Source organism: Festucalex cinctus, chromosome 9 (assembly GCF_051991245.1).
Source record: "Festucalex cinctus isolate MCC-2025b chromosome 9, RoL_Fcin_1.0, whole genome shotgun sequence".
NCBI classification, from domain to species: Eukaryota; Metazoa; Chordata; class Actinopteri; order Syngnathiformes; family Syngnathidae; genus Festucalex; species Festucalex cinctus.
In genome coordinates this window covers 21,767,603-21,787,602 of record NC_135419.1, presented here as the reverse complement: position 1 = coordinate 21,787,602, position 20,000 = coordinate 21,767,603, and the positions used below count along the sequence as shown (strand labels likewise).

General features: G+C 40.7%; 2 protein-coding genes and 1 long non-coding RNA gene across 9 annotated transcripts in view; 2 read left to right on the top strand and 1 right to left on the bottom strand.

Moving 5' to 3' along the window:
• The first annotated feature begins 3,559 nt into the window (after nucleotides 1-3,559).
• On the top strand, nucleotides 3,560-14,795 carry LOC144025293 (E3 ubiquitin-protein ligase RNF4-like). 7 transcript variants are annotated; one of them, XM_077531102.1, is made up of 8 exons: nucleotides 3,560-3,888; nucleotides 4,063-4,108; nucleotides 6,331-6,565; nucleotides 6,635-6,720; nucleotides 10,605-10,617; nucleotides 10,694-10,817; nucleotides 14,166-14,286; nucleotides 14,372-14,795. In XM_077531102.1, the coding sequence occupies exons 2-8, from the start codon at nucleotides 4,097-4,099 to the stop codon at nucleotides 14,519-14,521; spliced, it is 741 nt and encodes a 246-aa protein (XP_077387228.1). In that variant the 5' UTR covers nucleotides 3,560-3,888; nucleotides 4,063-4,096; the 3' UTR covers nucleotides 14,522-14,795. The 7 variants fall into 7 exon arrangements, with proteins under 7 accessions (XP_077387228.1, XP_077387233.1, XP_077387234.1 ...); XM_077531101.1 differs by having other exon boundaries at nucleotides 3,561-3,854; XM_077531105.1 differs by having other exon boundaries at nucleotides 3,562-3,888; nucleotides 6,352-6,565.
• Nucleotides 10,286-12,701, bottom strand: LOC144025295 (uncharacterized). Its single transcript, XR_013284830.1, has 2 exons — nucleotides 11,003-12,701; nucleotides 10,286-10,833 (listed from the first exon to the last, which is right to left on the bottom strand). It is a non-coding gene; the product is annotated as an uncharacterized LOC144025295 (long non-coding RNA).
• An 867-nt stretch (nucleotides 14,796-15,662) lies between the features above and the next one.
• Nucleotides 15,663-20,000, top strand: part of sqstm1 (sequestosome 1) — a 10,696-nt gene continuing 6,358 nt past the window's right edge. The window contains exons 1-4 of the mRNA XM_077531100.1: nucleotides 15,663-16,006; nucleotides 16,089-16,184; nucleotides 17,266-17,525; nucleotides 17,603-17,687. Coding sequence (XP_077387226.1) covers nucleotides 15,838-16,006; nucleotides 16,089-16,184; nucleotides 17,266-17,525; nucleotides 17,603-17,687 — 610 coding nt within the window. The 5' untranslated portion in view covers nucleotides 15,663-15,837. The remainder of the gene's footprint in view (nucleotides 16,007-16,088; nucleotides 16,185-17,265; nucleotides 17,526-17,602; nucleotides 17,688-20,000) is intronic.

Genomic DNA, 20,000 nt, shown 5'->3' with positions numbered 1-20,000 from the left:
TTGCCATTATTACTTGATGTCAGACAGAAATGACCAATCTCTGTCTCTAAAATACTGGGGAGAGAAAGAGGACAGGGCAACACAGAATTATTTTTAAAAAGCATTTTAACTCCAGTTGGTATTGCATTAAATACAATATTATATTGTTTTGGAGAAACTTGAAATTTGTAGGTATTCAAAAACTCTAAATAAGACATGAGTTGCCCATTGCTGTCAAATAACTGCCGGACGAAAAGCACCTTTTTCTCTACCCAGTCAGAAAAATAAAGAGATTTATTCTTGTATAAAATGTCTTTGTTGTTCCATATTGTATATTTATGTGGCGAAAAATTATGCTTGTAAATCATTGACCATGCCAAAAAAAACTTGTTTGTGGAAAACAGATAGTTTAACAGGAATTTTGTCCACATTATAATTACAACTTAAACTAAAATTTAAACCACCAAATTCCGCAAAAACATAATGAGGAATAAAGTTCCAAACTGAAACAGGATTTTTAATAAAATGTTTAGCCCAATTAACTTTAAATGTATTATGTAATGTAGTAAAGTCCAGTACATTGAGACCTCCAGACTCATAGCTGTTCATGACAACACTCTCTTATATAATGTGTACGGTTCTTCCATAGGAAGTTAAAGAGCATACGGTCGACATCCTTACAAATTTTATTATCTACATGAAGGGATAGAGCAGCGCAAGTCAAACGAGATAAGCCCTCTGCCTTAGTAAGTAAAACTCTCCCTTTCAAAGTTACATTTCTTTGCAGCCATCGATTTAACTTAGTTTGTGTTTTCTTAATCAGTGGAATGAAATTATCGAGCATTCTTGTTGTTTCATCTTTACAAATAACAAGGCCTAAATAAGTTGCTTTCATTTGGATCTTAATATTACAAATACTGGTTTCCATACAGTTCCTAACAGGCAAGAGTTGGCATTTATTCACATTTAGTGTCAAGCCAGAAGCCTTTGAGTATTCATTTATAATGTTAAGAGCAATAGCTACTTGACTGGCATTCTTAAGAAAAATTGTTGTATCATCAGCCACTTGGCTGATGATAACCTCTCTCTCAGCAATATGTATACCTTGAATAGCACTATTTGAAATATGAGAAGCCAGAATTTGTGTACAGAGTAAAAACAAGTATGGCGAAATTGGGCAGCCTTGACGTATACCGCGCTTAACACTGAATCTCTGTGTAGTACCATTTTTCATTTTAACAGAACTATTTGCCTTATTATATAATGTTTTAACACTGTTACAGAATAAATCCCCAAAGCCAAATTTTTTTAGACATAAGAAAATAAAGTCATGTTCAATTGTGTCAAAGGCTTTGTAAAAGTCCAAAAAGAGGATGAAAGAGTCGTCAAATACGAGGTCAGAGTAGTCAAGAATATCTCAAACAAGCCTGACATTATTAGAGATGTGTCTACCCATCATAAAGCCAGACTGTGTCTCATCTATAATCGTGTCTAGAACATGTTCTTCTTGCTAGTATTAAAGCTAAAACTTTATAATCATTATTCAGTAAACAAATAGGTCTCCAGTTGTCAATATAAAGGGTGTCCTTGTTAGGTTTAGGAAGTAATGTAATGAGGCCTTGAGTGAGACTTGGGGGGAGAGCGCCAATCTCTATGGCTTCCACATAAACTTGTAATAAGACTGGAGCCAACTGATCTGAAAACACTTTATAGAACTCGGAGACCAAACCATCCGTTCCTGGAGATTTATTAGTTTTTAGAGACGCAATAGATTTCACTACTTCCTCGATATCAAACGGAGTGTCACAAAAATGTCTGACGAGACTATGATTTGTGTGTTATTCACCGAGTCTATAAAGAGTGCAGCAGCCTCCGCATTATAATTTGAATCATACAACTTTGCATAAAAGTCACCACAAAACATAGAAAGAAGTTTTGCATCATCTATTATTGTACCATTAATGTTTAATTGATGGATTGTGTTGGATGTTGAGAGGTGTTTTTCCAAACGAAAAAAATAGGCAGAATTCTGCTCTCCCTCCTCAAGCCATTTTTTCCTCGACCTAACAAACGCACCCTCGGCTTTGTGCCGATAAATTTCATCAAGGTTATGTTGGAGTTGTCTTAGCATTATCTTATCTTCTTCATTAATCTGTTCTGGGGGTTGTTGGTAGATCGAGGAAATTTGTACAATTATTTTTTCTTCTGCTACTACCCTGGCTTTCGTCAATTGGGCTCCATACCTTCTTAAAAATTTACCTGCTTCAAACTTAAAAAGTTCCCAATTTAAACCATATGAACCCTCACTTACTGCCTTGCTAAAAAAAAGTATCAATCATCTTTGTAATTTCAGATTTTACAACAGAATGCCCTAAAAGTGAACCATTTAATTTCCAATATGACGACCTATGAAGATTGCTTTCAGATGTGCAGAGCTGCAGTTTAATGTATATTGCTCTATGGTCTGTAAGAGGTGTTGTAAGGATGTCGACCGCAACTCTGTCTTCAGGCCAGTTATTGGATATCAGCCAGAAATCAATGCGCGACTGTTTCGAGCCTGAACGGTTACTCCAAGTAAATAATTTATCATCAGGAAACTTCCTTCTCCATATATCTATAAGATTAAATTTTTCCATGAGATTTTCCAATCTTACATTACGAGTTACATTTTGTTTAGTAGGCCACCTATCCAGTGTATTGTCTAAAGTAACATTAAAGTCTCCTCCTATAATCAAAGTTGCATTTGGATATTTAGAAAGCCATACCATCAGTTTGGTTTCTAAAGAATCAATTAAACTGTCATTTCCGTGTCTAGTATTATAACCGTATAAATTTATAGTAATAAAGATTGCATTACCACAGTCAATTATAAGACAAACATAATGACCGAGGGAATCACACTCTGAAAATAGAACATTTCCACAAAAATTACCTTTAAGTGTTGTAACACCTGCTGATCTTGCAGAACCATGTGAAAACCACACATCATTTCCCCACTGGGACCTCCAGAAACTTACGTCTGGACCTCAAGAGTGACTCTCTTGAAAAAAACAAAAGTCAGTTTTAAATTTCTTGGCAAATACAAACAAGGCTTTACGCTTACACAGATGTCTTAACCCCCTGGCATTAAGGGATATCAATGTCAATGACATTCAAAATAAAATAAAAAAAATCAAACATACAAAAACAAATAGTCAGAACAAGTATTAAAGTTTAGAAAGTAGTATTAATATACAACTAAAAGGGACCGAGCACTGCTACCTTAAATAAAATCTCGGTAAGAAAAAACAAATGCAAATGACCATTCACGTCCAACTTTCATACAACAAGTATGATGAACTCAACCAACATAACTTATTAGCGGTATAGAATATAACTATTCAACAAAGAAAAGTCAGTCAAATGCAAGTTCAAAGCAGCAACTTCATCCTAGAGTTTGGTCAACTTCTGAGCCTTCAATGAACCCCCGACAGCCCACAAAGTAGGCTTTTTTACCGTCCTTGCGAGCCTTTTCAATGAAAGGCCTTGACTTGACTTTGCAACGAAACTAGAAATAATATGCACAGAATACTATGGGTTTTTTTTGTTTTGTTTTTTGGCCTCCCTCCAGTCCGACAGGGCGGCGCTGTCGCGCTCGGCAGGCTTCAAGAGTGTCACTCACTATTGTTAGCAGTAGCGTAACGTTGTCAAGCGGGTGGGAGTACTTACGAACTTGACTCATTTGCTCTCGTTGGCGCTTTCAACGTGACCGTCTCTGATGTCCATTTTCGACGTTCAAACTGAAATTGTTCGCCCGCCAAACAGCCGCCGACGACGACAAGCGGGAGCGAGGAAGCTAACGACGAGGAGAGGAACGCGGCGCACTGAGGCGGGCGGTGAGTGACGTCGCCAACGGCTGACTAGTGCTAGGTGCGTTCGCTTGGCTCTAACTGCGCTTTTGCTCGTTTGACGTTGAGGTGCTAAAACCTTGAACGCTTCGGAATCCTTCCCGAGCAGCTAAATGGCACGCGCGGCTTGAGTGTTTTTTTTGGGGGGGGGTTTGTACAAGAATGCAAACTAATAACTGTGTGTGTGTGTGTCCAGCTTGTCCCGCTACTGCCGTTTTCGCCCCCCTGCAATGAGCAACACTGTAAGTTGGCACACAAGACAAAGGTTTGGACATCACACAGCCACGAAAGCTAACGTTAATGCTAATGCTAATTCGTTTTGTAAAGTGTCAGTTGACGTCATCGAGTTGGCGTGTCCATGCTAGTTCGTGTTTGTTGTGAATATGTCCGTTTTGTGTTTACAAAGAAGTCAAATCACTTGTTAAGGGAAAGGAGGCATTTCATTGGCTGTGGCTACCTACATAACAAGTGGAGATGTGTGCTTGATTGAGTCTTGACGCTAATAATTCAGTAAGCTGTAGTCCAAGTTGGTGTACAAAGACACATAATGGAAAAGGAAAGAAGAAGAAAAAAAACAAGTCAAGTCTTTTCAAATATGTTGGCCCTTTGCAGTTTGATTTAGTCATCAAGTGCGACACCAAACAAGTCAGTTAGCTGATGATTTGTGAAAGCTTGAGTAATTTGCCAAACACGTCATTTTGACATTTCATTGACATTATATGTCACTTTGACAGAAAGCTCAAATGATTCTGCTAACAATGGCCGAGAACGACCTGTCGACACCCAAGTTCTCGTGGCCGATTATTGCGCTTGGCAGCTGCTTACCAGAAAATACCAAGCGCGACCCCCCCCAAAAAAGCACTAAATCTTCTGGACAAATATGGCAACCCTGTTTTGCTTGTTAAACGCATAATGACAATTTGGCTGACTTTTGTCAGGATTTTGACCAAATACCCTTTGTCTTTCCAACTCCACTTTATTTAAAAAGCACTTTAAAACAACTATTACTGTGTCAAAAGTCAAAAATTAGCCCTGCAATAAAGACAGGTCAAACAAAAAGAAATCTAAGCAAAATACACCAGCTTAAAGCACTAAAACCACTTGGAGTCTCACATTGAGTCAAATTTCAAAGAATGTACGGAGCAAAACATCCATTTTTTTTTTTTTTTTTTTTATCTATTTGTAAATATGGGGCGGCACGGTAGTCGAGTGGTTAGCACGTCCGCTTTCCAGTTCTGAGGTCTCCGGTTCGAGTCCAGGCTCGGACCTTCCTGGGTGGAGTTTGCATGTTCTCCCCGTGCCCGCGTGGGTCTTCTCCGGGTACTCCGGTCTCCTCCCACATTCCAAAGACATGCATGGCAGGTTAATTGGGCGCTCCAAATTGTCCCTAGGTGTGCATGTGAGTGTGGATGGTTGTTCGTCTCTGTGTGCCCTGTGATTGGTTGGCAACCAGTCCAGGGTGTCCCCTGCCTACTGCCCAGAGCCAGCTGAGATAGGCGCCAGCAGCCCCCGCCACCCTTGTGAGGAATAAAGCGGTCAAGAAAATGGATGGATGGATGGATATTTGTAAATATATCATGTCCTGCCTGATTCTGTTCTCTTTCATCTAAAACCGCTTCAAACATCAAAGCGTATGTAGGGATGGAAGAATGTTGATTTGTTGTGATTGTATTGTCCATCCATCATCCATCCATCCATCCATCCATTTTCTTGACCGCTTATTCCTCACAAGGGTTGCGGGGGGTGCTGGAGCCTATCTCAGCTGGTTTTGGGCAGTAGGCGGGGGACACACTGGACTGGTTGCCAGCCAATCGCAGGGTACACAGAGACGAACAACCATCCACACTCACAAGCACACCTAGGGACAATTCGCCAACATTTTGTCTGCTTTCAATGAACAAATCGGTCATGCAATTCATCAGCAACTTTGTTTTCAAAGTCACCCTAAACAGCTTCTGAAACTTGGGTCCACAAACTAAGTCTATTTTTCTTGGAAGCAAAAATGTATTGTTGTCGAAAACGTCCGGCAACAACAAATCACGTTCGGGCCGGACTCAGGCTCACATGGTGGGTGGGTGGTGGAAGAGTTCCTCGCTCCCTCCCTCCGTCGCCAGTAGCGCCTCCCGCTGGCCATGAGCTGCGCGTGCGTGCCGTCCTCCGTCAGTGCACCGTCCTCCATGAAGACGACGCGGTTGTATTGGTGTTCATGTTTTATGTTATGTTATGTTTGTTTTTTGTGTTTCTGTAAAGCGCTTTGTGACTGCTCAGGCTGTTTGAAAACGCTACTTAAATAAAGTTGAGTTGAGTTGAGTTGAAGGTCACATCCGCCTTGAAAAAGAGCCAACTTGACCATGGCAAGAAATACGCTTATGTTTACAAGATCCTCGGGGTCTTTCAAAGACAGTTGTGCATCCTTGTCATTTGCCCGTCAAAAGCATTTTTATTTTCTACAATTTTGGAGCAGTTTGTGTGTTTGTGTGCGCAGAGGAAGAGGAGGACCGTGGGGAGCCTGCTGGTGTCCGGCAGCCCCAAACCCCGCGGCCACGCTAGCACTAACAGAGCGGCCCACTCTAACCGACGGGCTAACGGCGGCAGAAGAAGCCGCCCCCAAGAGCGGTGGGTGCTCGGCGCTGCTGCCGCTGCCGCCGCTGCCGCTGCCGAGACAGTCAACGTGATGGACAACGTGGAGGATGACGACGGTGAGTCACGACAGGAAAAAAAAAATCATCCGACGTGCCGTCGCTTGTCAACAACTTGTTGCTGTTCAGGTGTTGAGGAGGTGGTGGATCTGACGTCGGAGGCGGCGGAAGCCTCCACGCATGTTGTCGACCTCACCAACAACGACTCCGTGCTGGTAAACCACACACGCATGCACGCACACAAAGAGGAAACGAGCTGTGGCGAGCATTTCCGACACTGATCTGCATATATGACTGGACAGCCGATAGGTCAAGACTTTTGAGGTTGTGAGGTGGCCATATTGTTCCTCCCAAGAAACATTTCTCGGCATACCATCCGAAACATGATCCAACACGATCCAACATTTCAGACACTACTTATTAGAAACTAGGGATGTAATGATATCCAAACATCACAATACGATAATATCAGGATATGAAGGTCACGTTATTTTTTAAACAACCATGTGAGGTGTTTTTTTTTTTTCGTTTTTTTTTTTTTTTTTTTTTTTTAAAGAACAACCCCAGTTGTTTTTTAAACGACTGTGTATAGTGTTGTAGAATTTTCAGCAGTTAGGCGAGATGAATAAAAACAGTCTGTTAAACAATTTGCCTTTTGGGTTTCTCTATTTTTGAACGTTGAAGTGTAAACAAGTCTAACACAGCAGTCTCCAAACAAGATCTATGAGAGAGTGTCAGTAAAGAATCCTGGCAAAATTGTTTATGCTGCATGGTTCAGACTTTGGGAGGAGAAAGGGAGGATCAGCTAGGCAGGAAGGCAAGCAGTCTCTTGCTTCATGTACAGGAAATGAAAAGCCCATTGTTAAAGAAAATAGTGTCTACAATAAAGTGTAAACGTATGTGCATACGTGCTAAATAATGATTTTCCATATACGACCATTTATATAGACCATTAATAATATATATATATATATATATATTTTTTTTAACGACCATGTTTAGTAAGGTGTTTTGTTTTTTATAATAATAAAAAAAAAAAAGACCATGGATGTATTTGACAAAGCAGGTTTAGTGAGAAACGTGGGAAACTGGTTTCAGAAAGGGAGATAAGTGAAACTAGAGGATAAGAGGGAACTCTAGCTTTTTTCATGAAAAGAGGTCATTTAAGCTCTCGGTCAGTTACCATAGCAACATGGTCCGTCAACCTAACCTGGTCGGTAGCAGGTCTTCCACAAGGAACCTCGGCGTTTACTCTGTCCCCCTTTCAGACACACACGCGACAATTCATTTCCTCATTCATTCAGTCCGCTGCGGCCACTTTTTGCGTAAATACGCCTGTAGTCTATAGCGTAAACTCCACTTTTGTCACCAACATGGCATGTCATTTTCACAATGAGTCTATTGATGAAGGTGCCGCAATATTGCGCAGGGAGACATTCGTCGCGAGAATGTTATCAGACTGCATATATCTGGCATTTCCGCCTTTTTGAGCGGTACTGCGTTTCACATAACAGCCCATCATCTACATGCACAACTTAATCTGATTTGCAACATTACCAGACGTATAGTCAAATGCGCTCGCAGCATGTATCACGCTCTGTCTTTTTCTTATACCCGTTTGACTGTTTTTCTATTTCATCTTAAATCAAATGCGCTTCTCCCTCGCAGGATTGCACCTAAATGAAATGAATGAATAAGCTATCATTCAACAGGTTTCCCCTGTAATATTGTGATTGCAAAGGACTACATTTAAATTTCGGCATTGACCCGAGCAGCAATGTTCACCCACGCCGCCTTCCTCTATGACAGTACAGTGTTTCTCAATTCCGGTCCTCAGGCCCCCTTACCCCGGGTTTTCACTGGATGCGGTTGCGGTGCGGTTGCGGTGCGGTGCGTCTTGACTGCGTGCTCCGGACGGGTCAATTTTTTTGTCAATCCACACCGGCTCCGCACAGCTGCGGTCCGGCAGCTCCGTCGCCGCCCACTTCCCAACGTGTCTCGCGGGACCGCGCGCGCGCGATCATGTGGCATTTCACAACGAGAGGTGGACTTCTTTTGATTTAACATTTTATTCTTCTTCTGCTATGAGATTCCATGCAGCATCCTTTTTTTGGTTGTCCTTGTAAAGTATATTAATAACGAGAGTCGGGTCAGTGCGGGTCCACTCTTTATTTCTGTCTTCCGCGTCCGGCTGCCGCTCAGTACGTCAAGCGAGACGGGCACAACAAGCAATCGCGAACATCAAACTCACAATACATTACAGTCCTTATAAAAAGGATGTGCCGTGTCATATATTATTTTGTGGTTTTCTACCTCCAATATAAAGCTCTCCTCGTCCATGTTCGGTGGTGTCTAAACCGTGAATGAGCACATGGCCCGGCGACGCCCACGTCACGTTTTGCTGAAAAACTTGCGAAATAGGAGCTGGCGAGTGTTTTATTCTGAAAAGTAACCGGAAATTTATTTTGAAACTGCCTCGGTCTTCCTGTCCCGCTCGATGTGTTTTGTGCTAGCTTGCCATTTGCCGGAGGCCTACCGCTGCGGCGTCCGGCAAAAATAGAAAATAGGCTATCCTTGCGGAAGGCTTGCGGCACGCCGCAGGCCTTCCGCAGTCGACACGCAACGCACCCGCAAGCGGTGTAAACTGCACCATTCGAATGAATGGAATCTAATTGCTTGCGTCGCCGGACCGCACCGCAACCGCACCGCAACCGCATCCAGTGAAAACCCGGGGTTAGCCAGCCTGTTTTCCATGTCTCCCAATTCCCAATGCAGCTGATTCCAATGACAGCTAATCAGCCAGCTCAGGAGAAGCCTGATAACGATCCTCACCTGTGTTGGAAAACAGGCTGGCAAGTGGGGCCTGGGGACAGAATTGAGAAACACTGCTCCATGAGGAGCTGCTGCGGTGTTGCACTTTTCTTTTTCTTTTTTTGTTCAAATTCAATATATGATCGCATTAAGAATGTGTTTAGTAATTTATTTTTTTTAATTAGAAAAAAGACCATGTATAGTAATGTTTTGTTTTTTTTGTGTGTGTTTTTTTTTTTTTTTACGACATCTTTAGTAAGGTTTTATTTTTTTTATATATGTAAACAAAGACCACGTTTAGTAAGGCTTTTTTTTAACGACCATGTTTAGTAAGGCTTTTTTTTTTTTTTTTTTTTTTGTGACCATGTATAGTAAGACTTTTTATTTATTTTTTTATTTAAAAAAAAAATAAAAATAAAGACCATGTTTGGTAAGGCTTTTTATTTTTATTTAACTATGTTTATGAAGGTGTTTTTTTTTTTCGTTTTTTTTTTTTTTTTTTTAAAAAGACCGTTTAGGAAGGCTTTTTTTTATTTATTTATTTATTTATTTTTAAAAAAAGACCATGTTCATGAAGTTGTTTTTTTATTAAAAAAAAAAGACCATGTATAGTAAATATTTTTTATTTTTATACAGCCATCTTTTTTTAAACAATTATTATTATTATTATTATTATTATTTTTATTTTTTAAATGACCATGTATAGTAAGGCGTTTTTTAAACGACCATGTATAGTGTTGAGGAATTTTCAGCAGTTCGGCAAGATGAATGAAACTGTCTGTTAAACAATTTGTCTTTTGGGTTTCTTTATGTTTGAAGCGTGACATGGACACGCGTCTAAGAGAGCAGTCTTCAAACAAGATCTGTGAGAGAGTGTCAGTAAAGAATCATGGCAAGATTGTTTATGCTGCATGGTTTGGAATTTGGGAGGAGAAAGGGAGGGTCAGTTAGGCAGGAAGGCAAACAGTCTCTTGCGTGCAAGCTTATCAGTCAAGGTCACTTCCATATTGCTTCATGTACAAGAAATGAAAAGTGAAAGAAAATACAGGTCTCTACAATAAAGTGTAAACTTATGTGCATACGTGCGAAATAATTATTTTCCATGACACTGGTCACCAGCTACAACGTTTTGACAAACGAGGGGTGGCGTGGAACGACATGTTGGCCTCAAAATTGTCCTTGAAACTTCCCAGCAGTCAAAATGTGGCACCAAAGTCAAGCATTGGTTCAAACTAACTCTTCTTCTTCTTCTTCTTGCTGCGGTCACGTGTCCATGGCGCTCCCCCAGCTGGTGGATGAAGGTACAACACATTGGACTTGACGTATCCGTTTGATAATACGTTGCCGTGACGCTGCCCGTATCCACCAATCAATCAGGTCATCGACGCCGGAGGAGCAACTTGAGGGAAAGTTACGTCGTCAGCAGCAGCGACGACGACGACTCAACTTCCGTCCCCAGCGCCAACACCTTGACCTCCATCCAGACACACAGCTCCAACAGGTGAGAAGCACGTCGGCTGCCCGGGTCGTCAGATTGAGTGGCCCCGCATCAGCAATATAAGAAAGACAAACATGGCAAATCAAAATGAAATCTAGTCAAGACACCTTTTCCGTTTCCAGTTCCTGGGGAGGTCCCACATGGAAAAGAGACGCATCACACACTTAATGAACACAAGTCATCTTCACCTTGTAGAACAGGGGTTAGAAAACTGGGTCCTGGAGGGCCAGAGTCCTGCAGCTTTTGGAGCTTTCCGTCTTCTGACACAGCTGATTCCGTTATCAGGCTTCTGCAGAGCTTGCTGATGAGCTGATCATATATCAGCTGTGTTGGAGAAGGCAAACATCCGAAACGTGCTCAAGGACCAACCAAAAAACTCAAATTCAAAAAAACTATTTTGTTAACAAAATTAAATCAAAACGAAAATGCTTCCTAAAAAAACAAAAGCTAACTGAAACTACATTTTATGTTTACAAAACTAACTAAAACTATAATGATAGCAAAAATGTCCTTACTTTTCATCTTTGGTAATTCACTTCATGCATGAGCCTTTGGGTTTGATTTGAAATGTGATATGAAGTACATTTATTTTGATATGAACCGAATGGGGTATAGGCCACGGAAGAGGCGGGACTGTTTCTGCACGAGCTTTGGTTCCGGTTGGGTTTGCGACATGTGGGTTGCGTCCCAATACTTGTGCTTCCGACTTTGTGCGCATTCGCAACCCGGACCGGAATCAAAGCTCATGTGCAAAATCATGGAAGTCGGAAGTCCCACCCAGTGTTGCCAGTTGGGAAATATAGGATTATCGTACCATAGACTTAAAATTATCATATTTTGATGGAAATTATCGTACACCCGTCATAACCAAAATACACTGATTCGCGACAGTCAAATATAGTTGTTCTTGTGTTTAAAAGCGCTCGCGGCTTACAGGCACTCAGAGCTTCGTTGCGAGTTAACGTCACTGATCTGTATATATTACTGGATAGCCAGGCCAAGACTTTTGAAGCCGCGAGGCCGCCATGTTACTACTCCCAAGAAAGAAACGTTCCTAAGTATACGATCCTATACATTTACATTACATTTGAGACAGCACTTAGTAGAAACAGCATGATTTATGATGTTTTAACATTTGTAAACAAGAGGACTTCTGACATTTTACAATTTGCCTTCAATATATATGCTGAATGATGTTTACAGGAGGAAACTTGTATATTTTCTATTAAAGAATTATAACTGTAATTCAAAAGATGCCTCTGTCAGATCTAAGATTGGGGTCTAAGGAACAAAATAAAAACTAATAAAAGAAAAAGGGGTGTTCAAAGCAACACATTTTTTTTTAAACCTTTAATTCAGCCAACAGCTCGGTGTTCCAACAAGGGAAAAGGCTTACCATGTAAACCCACAACAGGTTTCAGCCAACCGGCAAAGTGGCTTTCCAATTCTTTTCTGTAAGTTTGTGGACAATGCTGCTTATTTCTCTTTCTTGTCTCTCGTCCCTCCTCAATATCACCTTCAATAGAATTCATTTTGCTTCGGTTTATCTCTCCTCTGTTTTCTGCTTTTGGCTCTCATTCACGTTGTTTTGGTGATTTGAGTCTTGCGCGATTTCCTGTCTGTGAGTATCTCCTGGGGGCGGACACTTACCATTTATCCAATCAATGCATGGACGTCACTCGTTTCTCACGCTCAGCAAAGCGCGATTGGCTGTTATTATGCCACATGACAACAGATGCCTTCAGGGTTAGAAAAAAAAACTGGCAGTTTCAGCTTCGCCGGCAATAATATGAAATGGTCAAATTATCGTACATTTGCCATCTTTTAGGATTATTTATCGTACATCGTACATAGGGTCAAATTATCGTACAAATACGATAATTATCGTACACCCGTCTCTTCCGTGGCATATACCATATAAGGACGTATGAAAGCGTGTCACACGGAAATTACATCATCTAGCAACAGCCAATAGAAAAGCACTTTCACATGACATCAGTCCCATGCTGTTTTTTTTAATATTGCACACAAGTAATGCACATTAAATAAACAAACAAAACAAAAAAAAATACTTAAACTAACTACAACTAAACTAAAATGAAGCATTTATAAAATAACTAAATCCAATAAAAACTAACAGAACCATATTCAGAGAAATGTGAGAAAATAAAAAATGCTTCAATGAGAAAAGTGTGTACATTTTACAGCCTTAAAACATTTCAAATAAATGTTAAACATAAACCTAACTACTTTGTGGATTTCATTTATTGTGGGTATTTTTTTGGAAGCTAACCCGAGTGAAAAATGAGGGAACACTGTATTGCACACAAGTAATACACATATTTAAAAAAAAATAAACAATAAAAAAAATAAAACAAATATTGAAACTAACCCAAACTAAGCATTTTTTTAAAGGGATACTCATAGAAGATTTTCAGCAGTGAAAAATTACTATTTTGTCCAGAATAAATTTGATAACTTCATTATTTTTCATGTACAATTAATACCTTTTTAAAAAAAGTAATTTTTCTACTTGCTGTCGACTGATGATGACCTCACCTGTGCTGACGAAGTAGGTAACGGCCAAACATGGCTCAGCTGTTTTCTGGGTTTGGTCGTTACCTACTTCCTCAGCACAGGTGAGGTCATCACCAGTCGACAGCAAGTAGAAAACTAATTGTGCATGCAAAATAATGGAAGTTACCACATTACTTATAGACAAAATCTGAACTGTTAACTGCTGAAAATGGCTCAATGAGTCAAGTACCCCTTTAAATAACTAAAACTAATAAAAAGTAACAGAACCACCCTGAAAACTAATTAAAACTAAATTAAAAAAACAAAATAAAAACTAACGGAAATGAAAATTCCCAAATTATGATAACTAGTGTTGTTCCGATATCATTTTTTTGGCCCCCCGATACCCAGCTTTGCAGTATTGGCCGATACCGATACCTAAGTTGTTTGTTTTTTTTTCCCCCCCACCCCCTCAACATGAAAAAGCTGTCCTGCCATTGGTTCAGAGCATTCAAGGGCCAATAAGATATCTAAGATCAGCATGCAGTGAATATGTCACATATCAGTGAATGTTGTGCACGAGCAAGACAGAAGATGCTGCATCCAAAGTGTCCTATATTAGTGTGGGAATTTAGGTATCGGCATGTTACCTGTTAGTACTCATCGATACCACTGTTTTAATGCAGTATCGGGGCCTATGCCGATACCAGTATCGGAACAACACGAATAATAACCCTGTCGAGTACCCAGTTTGCCCACCGCTGTTGTACACATGATGATCACGTCAAGCCAGCTTGAGAAACGTGTAGCTCACGAATTGGCATCATATTTCAGAGCGTCGTCGCAAAACGATCCATCCACAAAAGAGATGAATCCAGTTGATGTGCGTGTGCCTGTGTTCAGGTTGACCCCGGGAACCATCAGCTGCCCCGTGTGCATGGACACATACTCGGAGGTGAGAGCGCCACAGGTGGCGTCCGTCCGGCGTTGCGAACGAATACTCATCTGACGATGTTGTTGTTGTTGTTGTTGTTGCGGAGATGGTGTCGAGCGGGCGTCTGGTGGTGTCCACCAAATGTGGCCACGTCTTTTGCAGCCAGTGCCTGCGAGATGCCCTGCGCCGCTCGCACTCGTGCCCCACCTGCCGCAAACGACTCACGTCTCGACAGTACCACCCCCTCTACATATGAGCCACACCTTTTTCCATTCTTCCCTGTTTCTGTTTCTCTGTTGTTGTTTTTACTCGTCTTGTGTTTGTGTTGGCCCGTATCCAAATGAGTCGCGCATCGCTCGTCCAACCGGACCAACCGGAATCGGTTGGCGTGGCAACGGGAATGTTCGGGAAAAAACGTCTCCAAAGGTTGCACTTTTTTCTTTGTGACGCAAACAAAATTCTCCAGTCATGCGACAAAAGTGATGTTTCAACAAAGGTTAATAAAGTTCATATTTCATACGTTCATAAAACACTTGTGGGGAGTGTTCAATATGAAATGGCAACAAATTGGTGGCACTCAAACGTTGAAAGATTTCCTTCTTCCATTTAGATGCAGCTTTTGTTTTGATTTTGACCTGTACAAAAGAGGAATTTGAAGCAAAGCACCTTGAATGTGTTCAATACATGTCAGTGTGTCGATATTGACAATTAATAAGACACTAATGTTGCAATCCAATCATCAGCCTCCCGATTTGATTCTTGACGATTTCTGTGGCAAACCAATTATAAAACAGCTTCTTTTACTTTGGAAAGCAATGATCAACATTTTTGCCCATTTTATTAACAAAACCAAAAACTAAATCAGTTTGTGCATCTTCTGCACTGTTAATTTGAAATAATGTTAATAATTGATAGCTGCAGCCCTAAAAGATTTAATGAGGTGATCATATAACAAAGACGCAGTAAGATGTGTATATATATATATATATATATATATATATATATATATATATATATATGTGTATATATTTAGGTATACAATATATGTGTGTGTATATATAAGTGGTGAAATCACTATACAGTATAAGCAATCAATCGTTCAGTAGGAGAAGTGAGTAATTAATAAAAAAATAAACACTCGACTGTGCGATTATTTGAGTTTTCAAAATGTTTTATTTCAATTCAAGAACTGAATACCGGTTTATTAAAACAATGTTTTGTTGTCGACGTCCGAATGACGATGCAAATTTCTGGGCCACGAGTCATGCTTGGGCGGCCGGGTCACATGACGCGCGGGGAATCCCCCGATTGGAAAAGGCTTCGTCATCGCGGTCTCTTATTGGTCCGTGTGGGCGGAACTTAAGCGCTGACCCTATCAGGCGACACGTAAATATTGACTCGCCAGGGTTACGCCCATCCCGGAAGTGGGCAAGCCTTAAGTTAAGCGAGAGCGTTTAAAAGCTGCGTCACAACATAAGCTACCCAAGTTGATTCAACGACGACGACAACGAACTCAAGAAGAAGCACAAGCGGACCAGAACCGGAAGAAGAAGAAGAACAATCGGTCTAAAGATGTCGGTGACGGTGAAGGCTTACTTGCTAGGCAAAGAGGAGTCTGTTCGGGAGATTCGCAGGTTCCTGGTGGAGCAGGACGCGATGGGAAGCTTCGAACATCTGTGCGACAAAACTTGCCAGATGTTCCCCGGACTCAAGAAGGCCGCCTTCAACATGTACTACAAAGGTCACACACGCGTCATGTTTTTCATGCCTCCACCAAGTTCGATTCGACTTTGCAGTTTTTTGCCTTTTGTTTTGTTTTCCAGACTGCGAAGGAGACCTGGTGGCCTTCTCCTCGGATGACGAGCTCAACATGGGCGTGGCCTGCGTCAAGGATGACGTCTTCCGGGTTTTCATCAAAGGTAAAACTGCATCGTCATTCTCCAAAAGTCCAAAACCTCCAAGTGCGTTTACAACTAAAGATTAGACCTAACATTCTCAAATTCGCGAGAAACCAAAACACTTTTTTTCTGTTTTATTCTTAAAAATGTGGATTGCTACTGGAAACAGTTATTTAGATTTCATTTGAAACCAAAATGCTTGTTTTTTTATTTAAAAAAAATAAATAAATCCCAGGACATTGTTAGAAAAATACCTATTTAAATATCATCTAATAAAAAAAAACATATTGAGATGCTTTATTTTAAAACAAAATAAATACAAAACATTTTTTAAGTGTAGGCTACATATTTAAATTGGGACTTTAAATATATAATCAAGAATTAAATATGATTTACATTGAAGCACTTCAAAGGTACTGATATTAATAAAGATAACCCAAAAGATAATAATACTGTTGTTGACATTTGATGGATTTGTGACAATCAAGCTTATTTTAGTTAACTATAAAAAATGGAAGAAAAAAAACCCCTCAAAACTAAAATTCAAAAAACATTTTAGTTAACGAAATAAAAACTCTACAATTCCAAAAACAATTTCGTTAAAACGAAAACTAACTGAAACAAAATTTTATGTTTACAAAACTAAAATGAGTTAATTACAGCAAAAAACTAATTAGAGCAAAACTGTCCTTCGTTTTATTCTCTGGTGGTAAAATGCATGAGACTTTGGGGATGATTTTAAATATAATTTTAAGTCGATTTATTTTGATATTAACCGGAATAAGGACGTTTAAAATTGTGTCATACAGAAGTGACGTCATCTTGCAGCAGCCAATAGAAAAGCATGAAAAGATGATGTCACTCCCATGCTTTTTTTAAAAAAATATTGAGCACAATACACATTAAAAAAAAAACTAATACTGAAACTAACTAAAGCTAATCTAAAACTAAGCATTTATTAAATAACTAAAACTAACAGACGCACCCTGAAAACGAATTAAAACTAACTCGGTTTAAAAAAACAAAACTCAAATCGAACTTAAATGGAAAATTTCAAAACGATAATAATAACCCTGGTGCCAATGTTTGTTTTGTTCTTCAGAGAAGAAGGAGCACCGCCGCGACTTCCCGGTCCACGCCTTACCCCCGAACGCCTTTGCGGGGGCGGCAGTGGCGGCCCCTCCCCCGCCTCCTCACCTGGCGACCGTGCACACCAACGTGATGTGCGACGGCTGTGAGGGTCCAGTGGCGGGCGTGCGCTTCAAGTGCAGCGTGTGTCCCAACTACGACCTTTGCTCCGCCTGCCAGGCGCAAGGCAAGCACACGGAGCATCCTCTGCTGCCCATCTGGCACCCCCTGCAGGTAACCGCCACGCGCTACACGTACACAGCCCGTGCCGACGCGCGTGTGCTCATGTTATGTGTGTGCGCCTTTTTCAGGCACTGTTCCCGCGCGGAAAGCTGATGAAGAAGATGCGCCACTGCGGCAAGAACCAGAAGTGCGCCCGAGGTGGCGCCCCTGCTGGTCAGTACGCTTATTGCTACTTTACTAATCCCAGCACACTGAGATATATATATATTAGGGGTGTCACGATTCGCCAACTCCACGATTCGATTTAAATTTAGATTTTGGGGTCACGATTCGATTTTTTTTTCGATTTTTTTTTTTTTTTTTTTTTTTTTTTTTTCCCGCTCCCCCACTTTATAACACAGAGGCATATGCTTCTGTAGGCTAAGGCTAGTCTATGATCATTGGTTCTATTCATTGTACAGTAAATCTTATTTCAAAAGATCGGCTACATATAGGTGATGCAATTTCCATATTATTTTTGTGTAAATTTATGTAATATATGATAATTGACATTAGGCAGGAATGATCAAATTCAAAGAATTTATTTACAATATAAAGTTAACCGTCTTGTTCTTACTGAAGTGTAAAATAAAAAATAAAAAAACAAAAACAAAAAGTCACAGTGGGTGCCTGCCATCTATTGACTGTTTTTGGTTACAACAGTGTGCTGTGCGTTCCTCTTAAAATAATGTGCAATGTGCAACAACAACAAAAAATATATTGTATCCAAAGTCATGGAACAAATACAGCCTGAACAAACTATATCCCAACATTTACAGTTGCTGGGCATACTGTAGCGTGGTTCAAGTACACTAATTAAATGTTTGAATCCAGCGTTTTCCAAGGCTGCAGGTCTGCTGCTATAAATAGACCTATGGATCTGGCGTTTCGCGCGAGCTGAAGTGTGTGGAAGTTTCACTGTAAATGAGGATGAAATAGTTGGTTGGACCGTTGTTTTCCCACTTCTAGTTGAATTTGATAAATCTAAATCTTTGTGATGCCTGCGTAAATGTCCCGTCATGTTTGTCGTGTTTCCCGTTGTTACGGCTGGCGGCTCGGGCCCGCCGCCGGCTCCGCTCCCCTAGTATGTATGTGTGTGTTTGTGTCGGCTGGTGCCCGTATAATGGTACTTCAGTTTGAATGCGCCAGCGCGACACACTGATTGGAGGACTGTGCCAGCGCGACACTCCGATTGGACGACTGTGCCAGCGCGACACTCCGATTGGACGACTGTGCCAGCGCGACGCTATTGTGTATCCGTGTATTATACCCCTATTGGTTATTGTTGTTTCTCCTCCGTTCTGTCAGTTCTGTCAAATGCGGTTATTATTTGTTCACCTTCCACTTTCACTCCCTTGTCAAACCCCTGCCTGAAATTTCAATTAAAACTACTCAGATGTTAAAGTCGACCCGTGTTTATCTACTCTATATTTTCTGTTATTGTGTTACTTCCCTTCCCCTTGACGAGCCGGGCGTAACACCGTGGCCGAGTACAGTACGCGCACATAGCATATCTTGCAACTGTGGTCTTTTTATCGACAACGTTCACGTTGTCGACATAACTCACCGGGAACGCAAAATGTTTCCAAACTGGTGACGAGAGAAGCGGGAGCGGCTTGAAGCACCATTGCTGTGTCTGTCCGCGCTTGCCATCATGACTGCAGGAGAAGTCAGCTAACAAGTGCCGTTAGCCAGTAGCTGAATGGCTGCGTCTCATTTGCTTTCCTGGGAGGTGGCGGTGGCGGCGGTGGCGGCGGGCGCGGGGGGCATCGAATCGTGTGTCCTCTCTTCTATTTCGATGCTCGAAATCGTGACGTAATTTCGATCGATTTCGATAAAAAATCGAAATCGTGACACCCTTAATATAAATATATATATATATATATATATATATATATATATATATATATATATGCTTTTTTCAGGGCCGATACCGATTCCGATTATCGGTAGTCAAGGAGGCAGATAACCGATATTTGAAGCCGATATTCATTTGCAGTAAAAGTTAAAATGTTGGCACCAAATTTTTGAATAGTGCAAACCCTAACCGTTCTTTACAATGGATTCTCACACTGCACTTTTCATTTTACATCCTTCTATCTGCAATAAGACGTTGGTGGCGGGGGGAGTTAAATGTGGGGGCCAACGTGACATTACCTTTTATAGCATTTTGGGATACTTGTAGTTTTATTCTATAAATGTTATATTTTTATTTTTTGAAGTAATGGGAGGAACCCTGTCATTCAAAATGTGCATCAGCTGTGGCATTACTTATTACTACATCAAAAAAAAAAAAAAAAAATCCATGAGAAAAACTATTCATCCCTGAACACCATACAGTTCTTGTAGACCTTATTATGATTATTGTTATTGTTACCATATAGACAGTTTTGATAAGCTGAGGATCTTAAATCGAGAACAGCAATATCATGCTACTCCTCTCTACAAGAGAACTGTCAAAAGACAGCTTCAGGACACACTTCATCA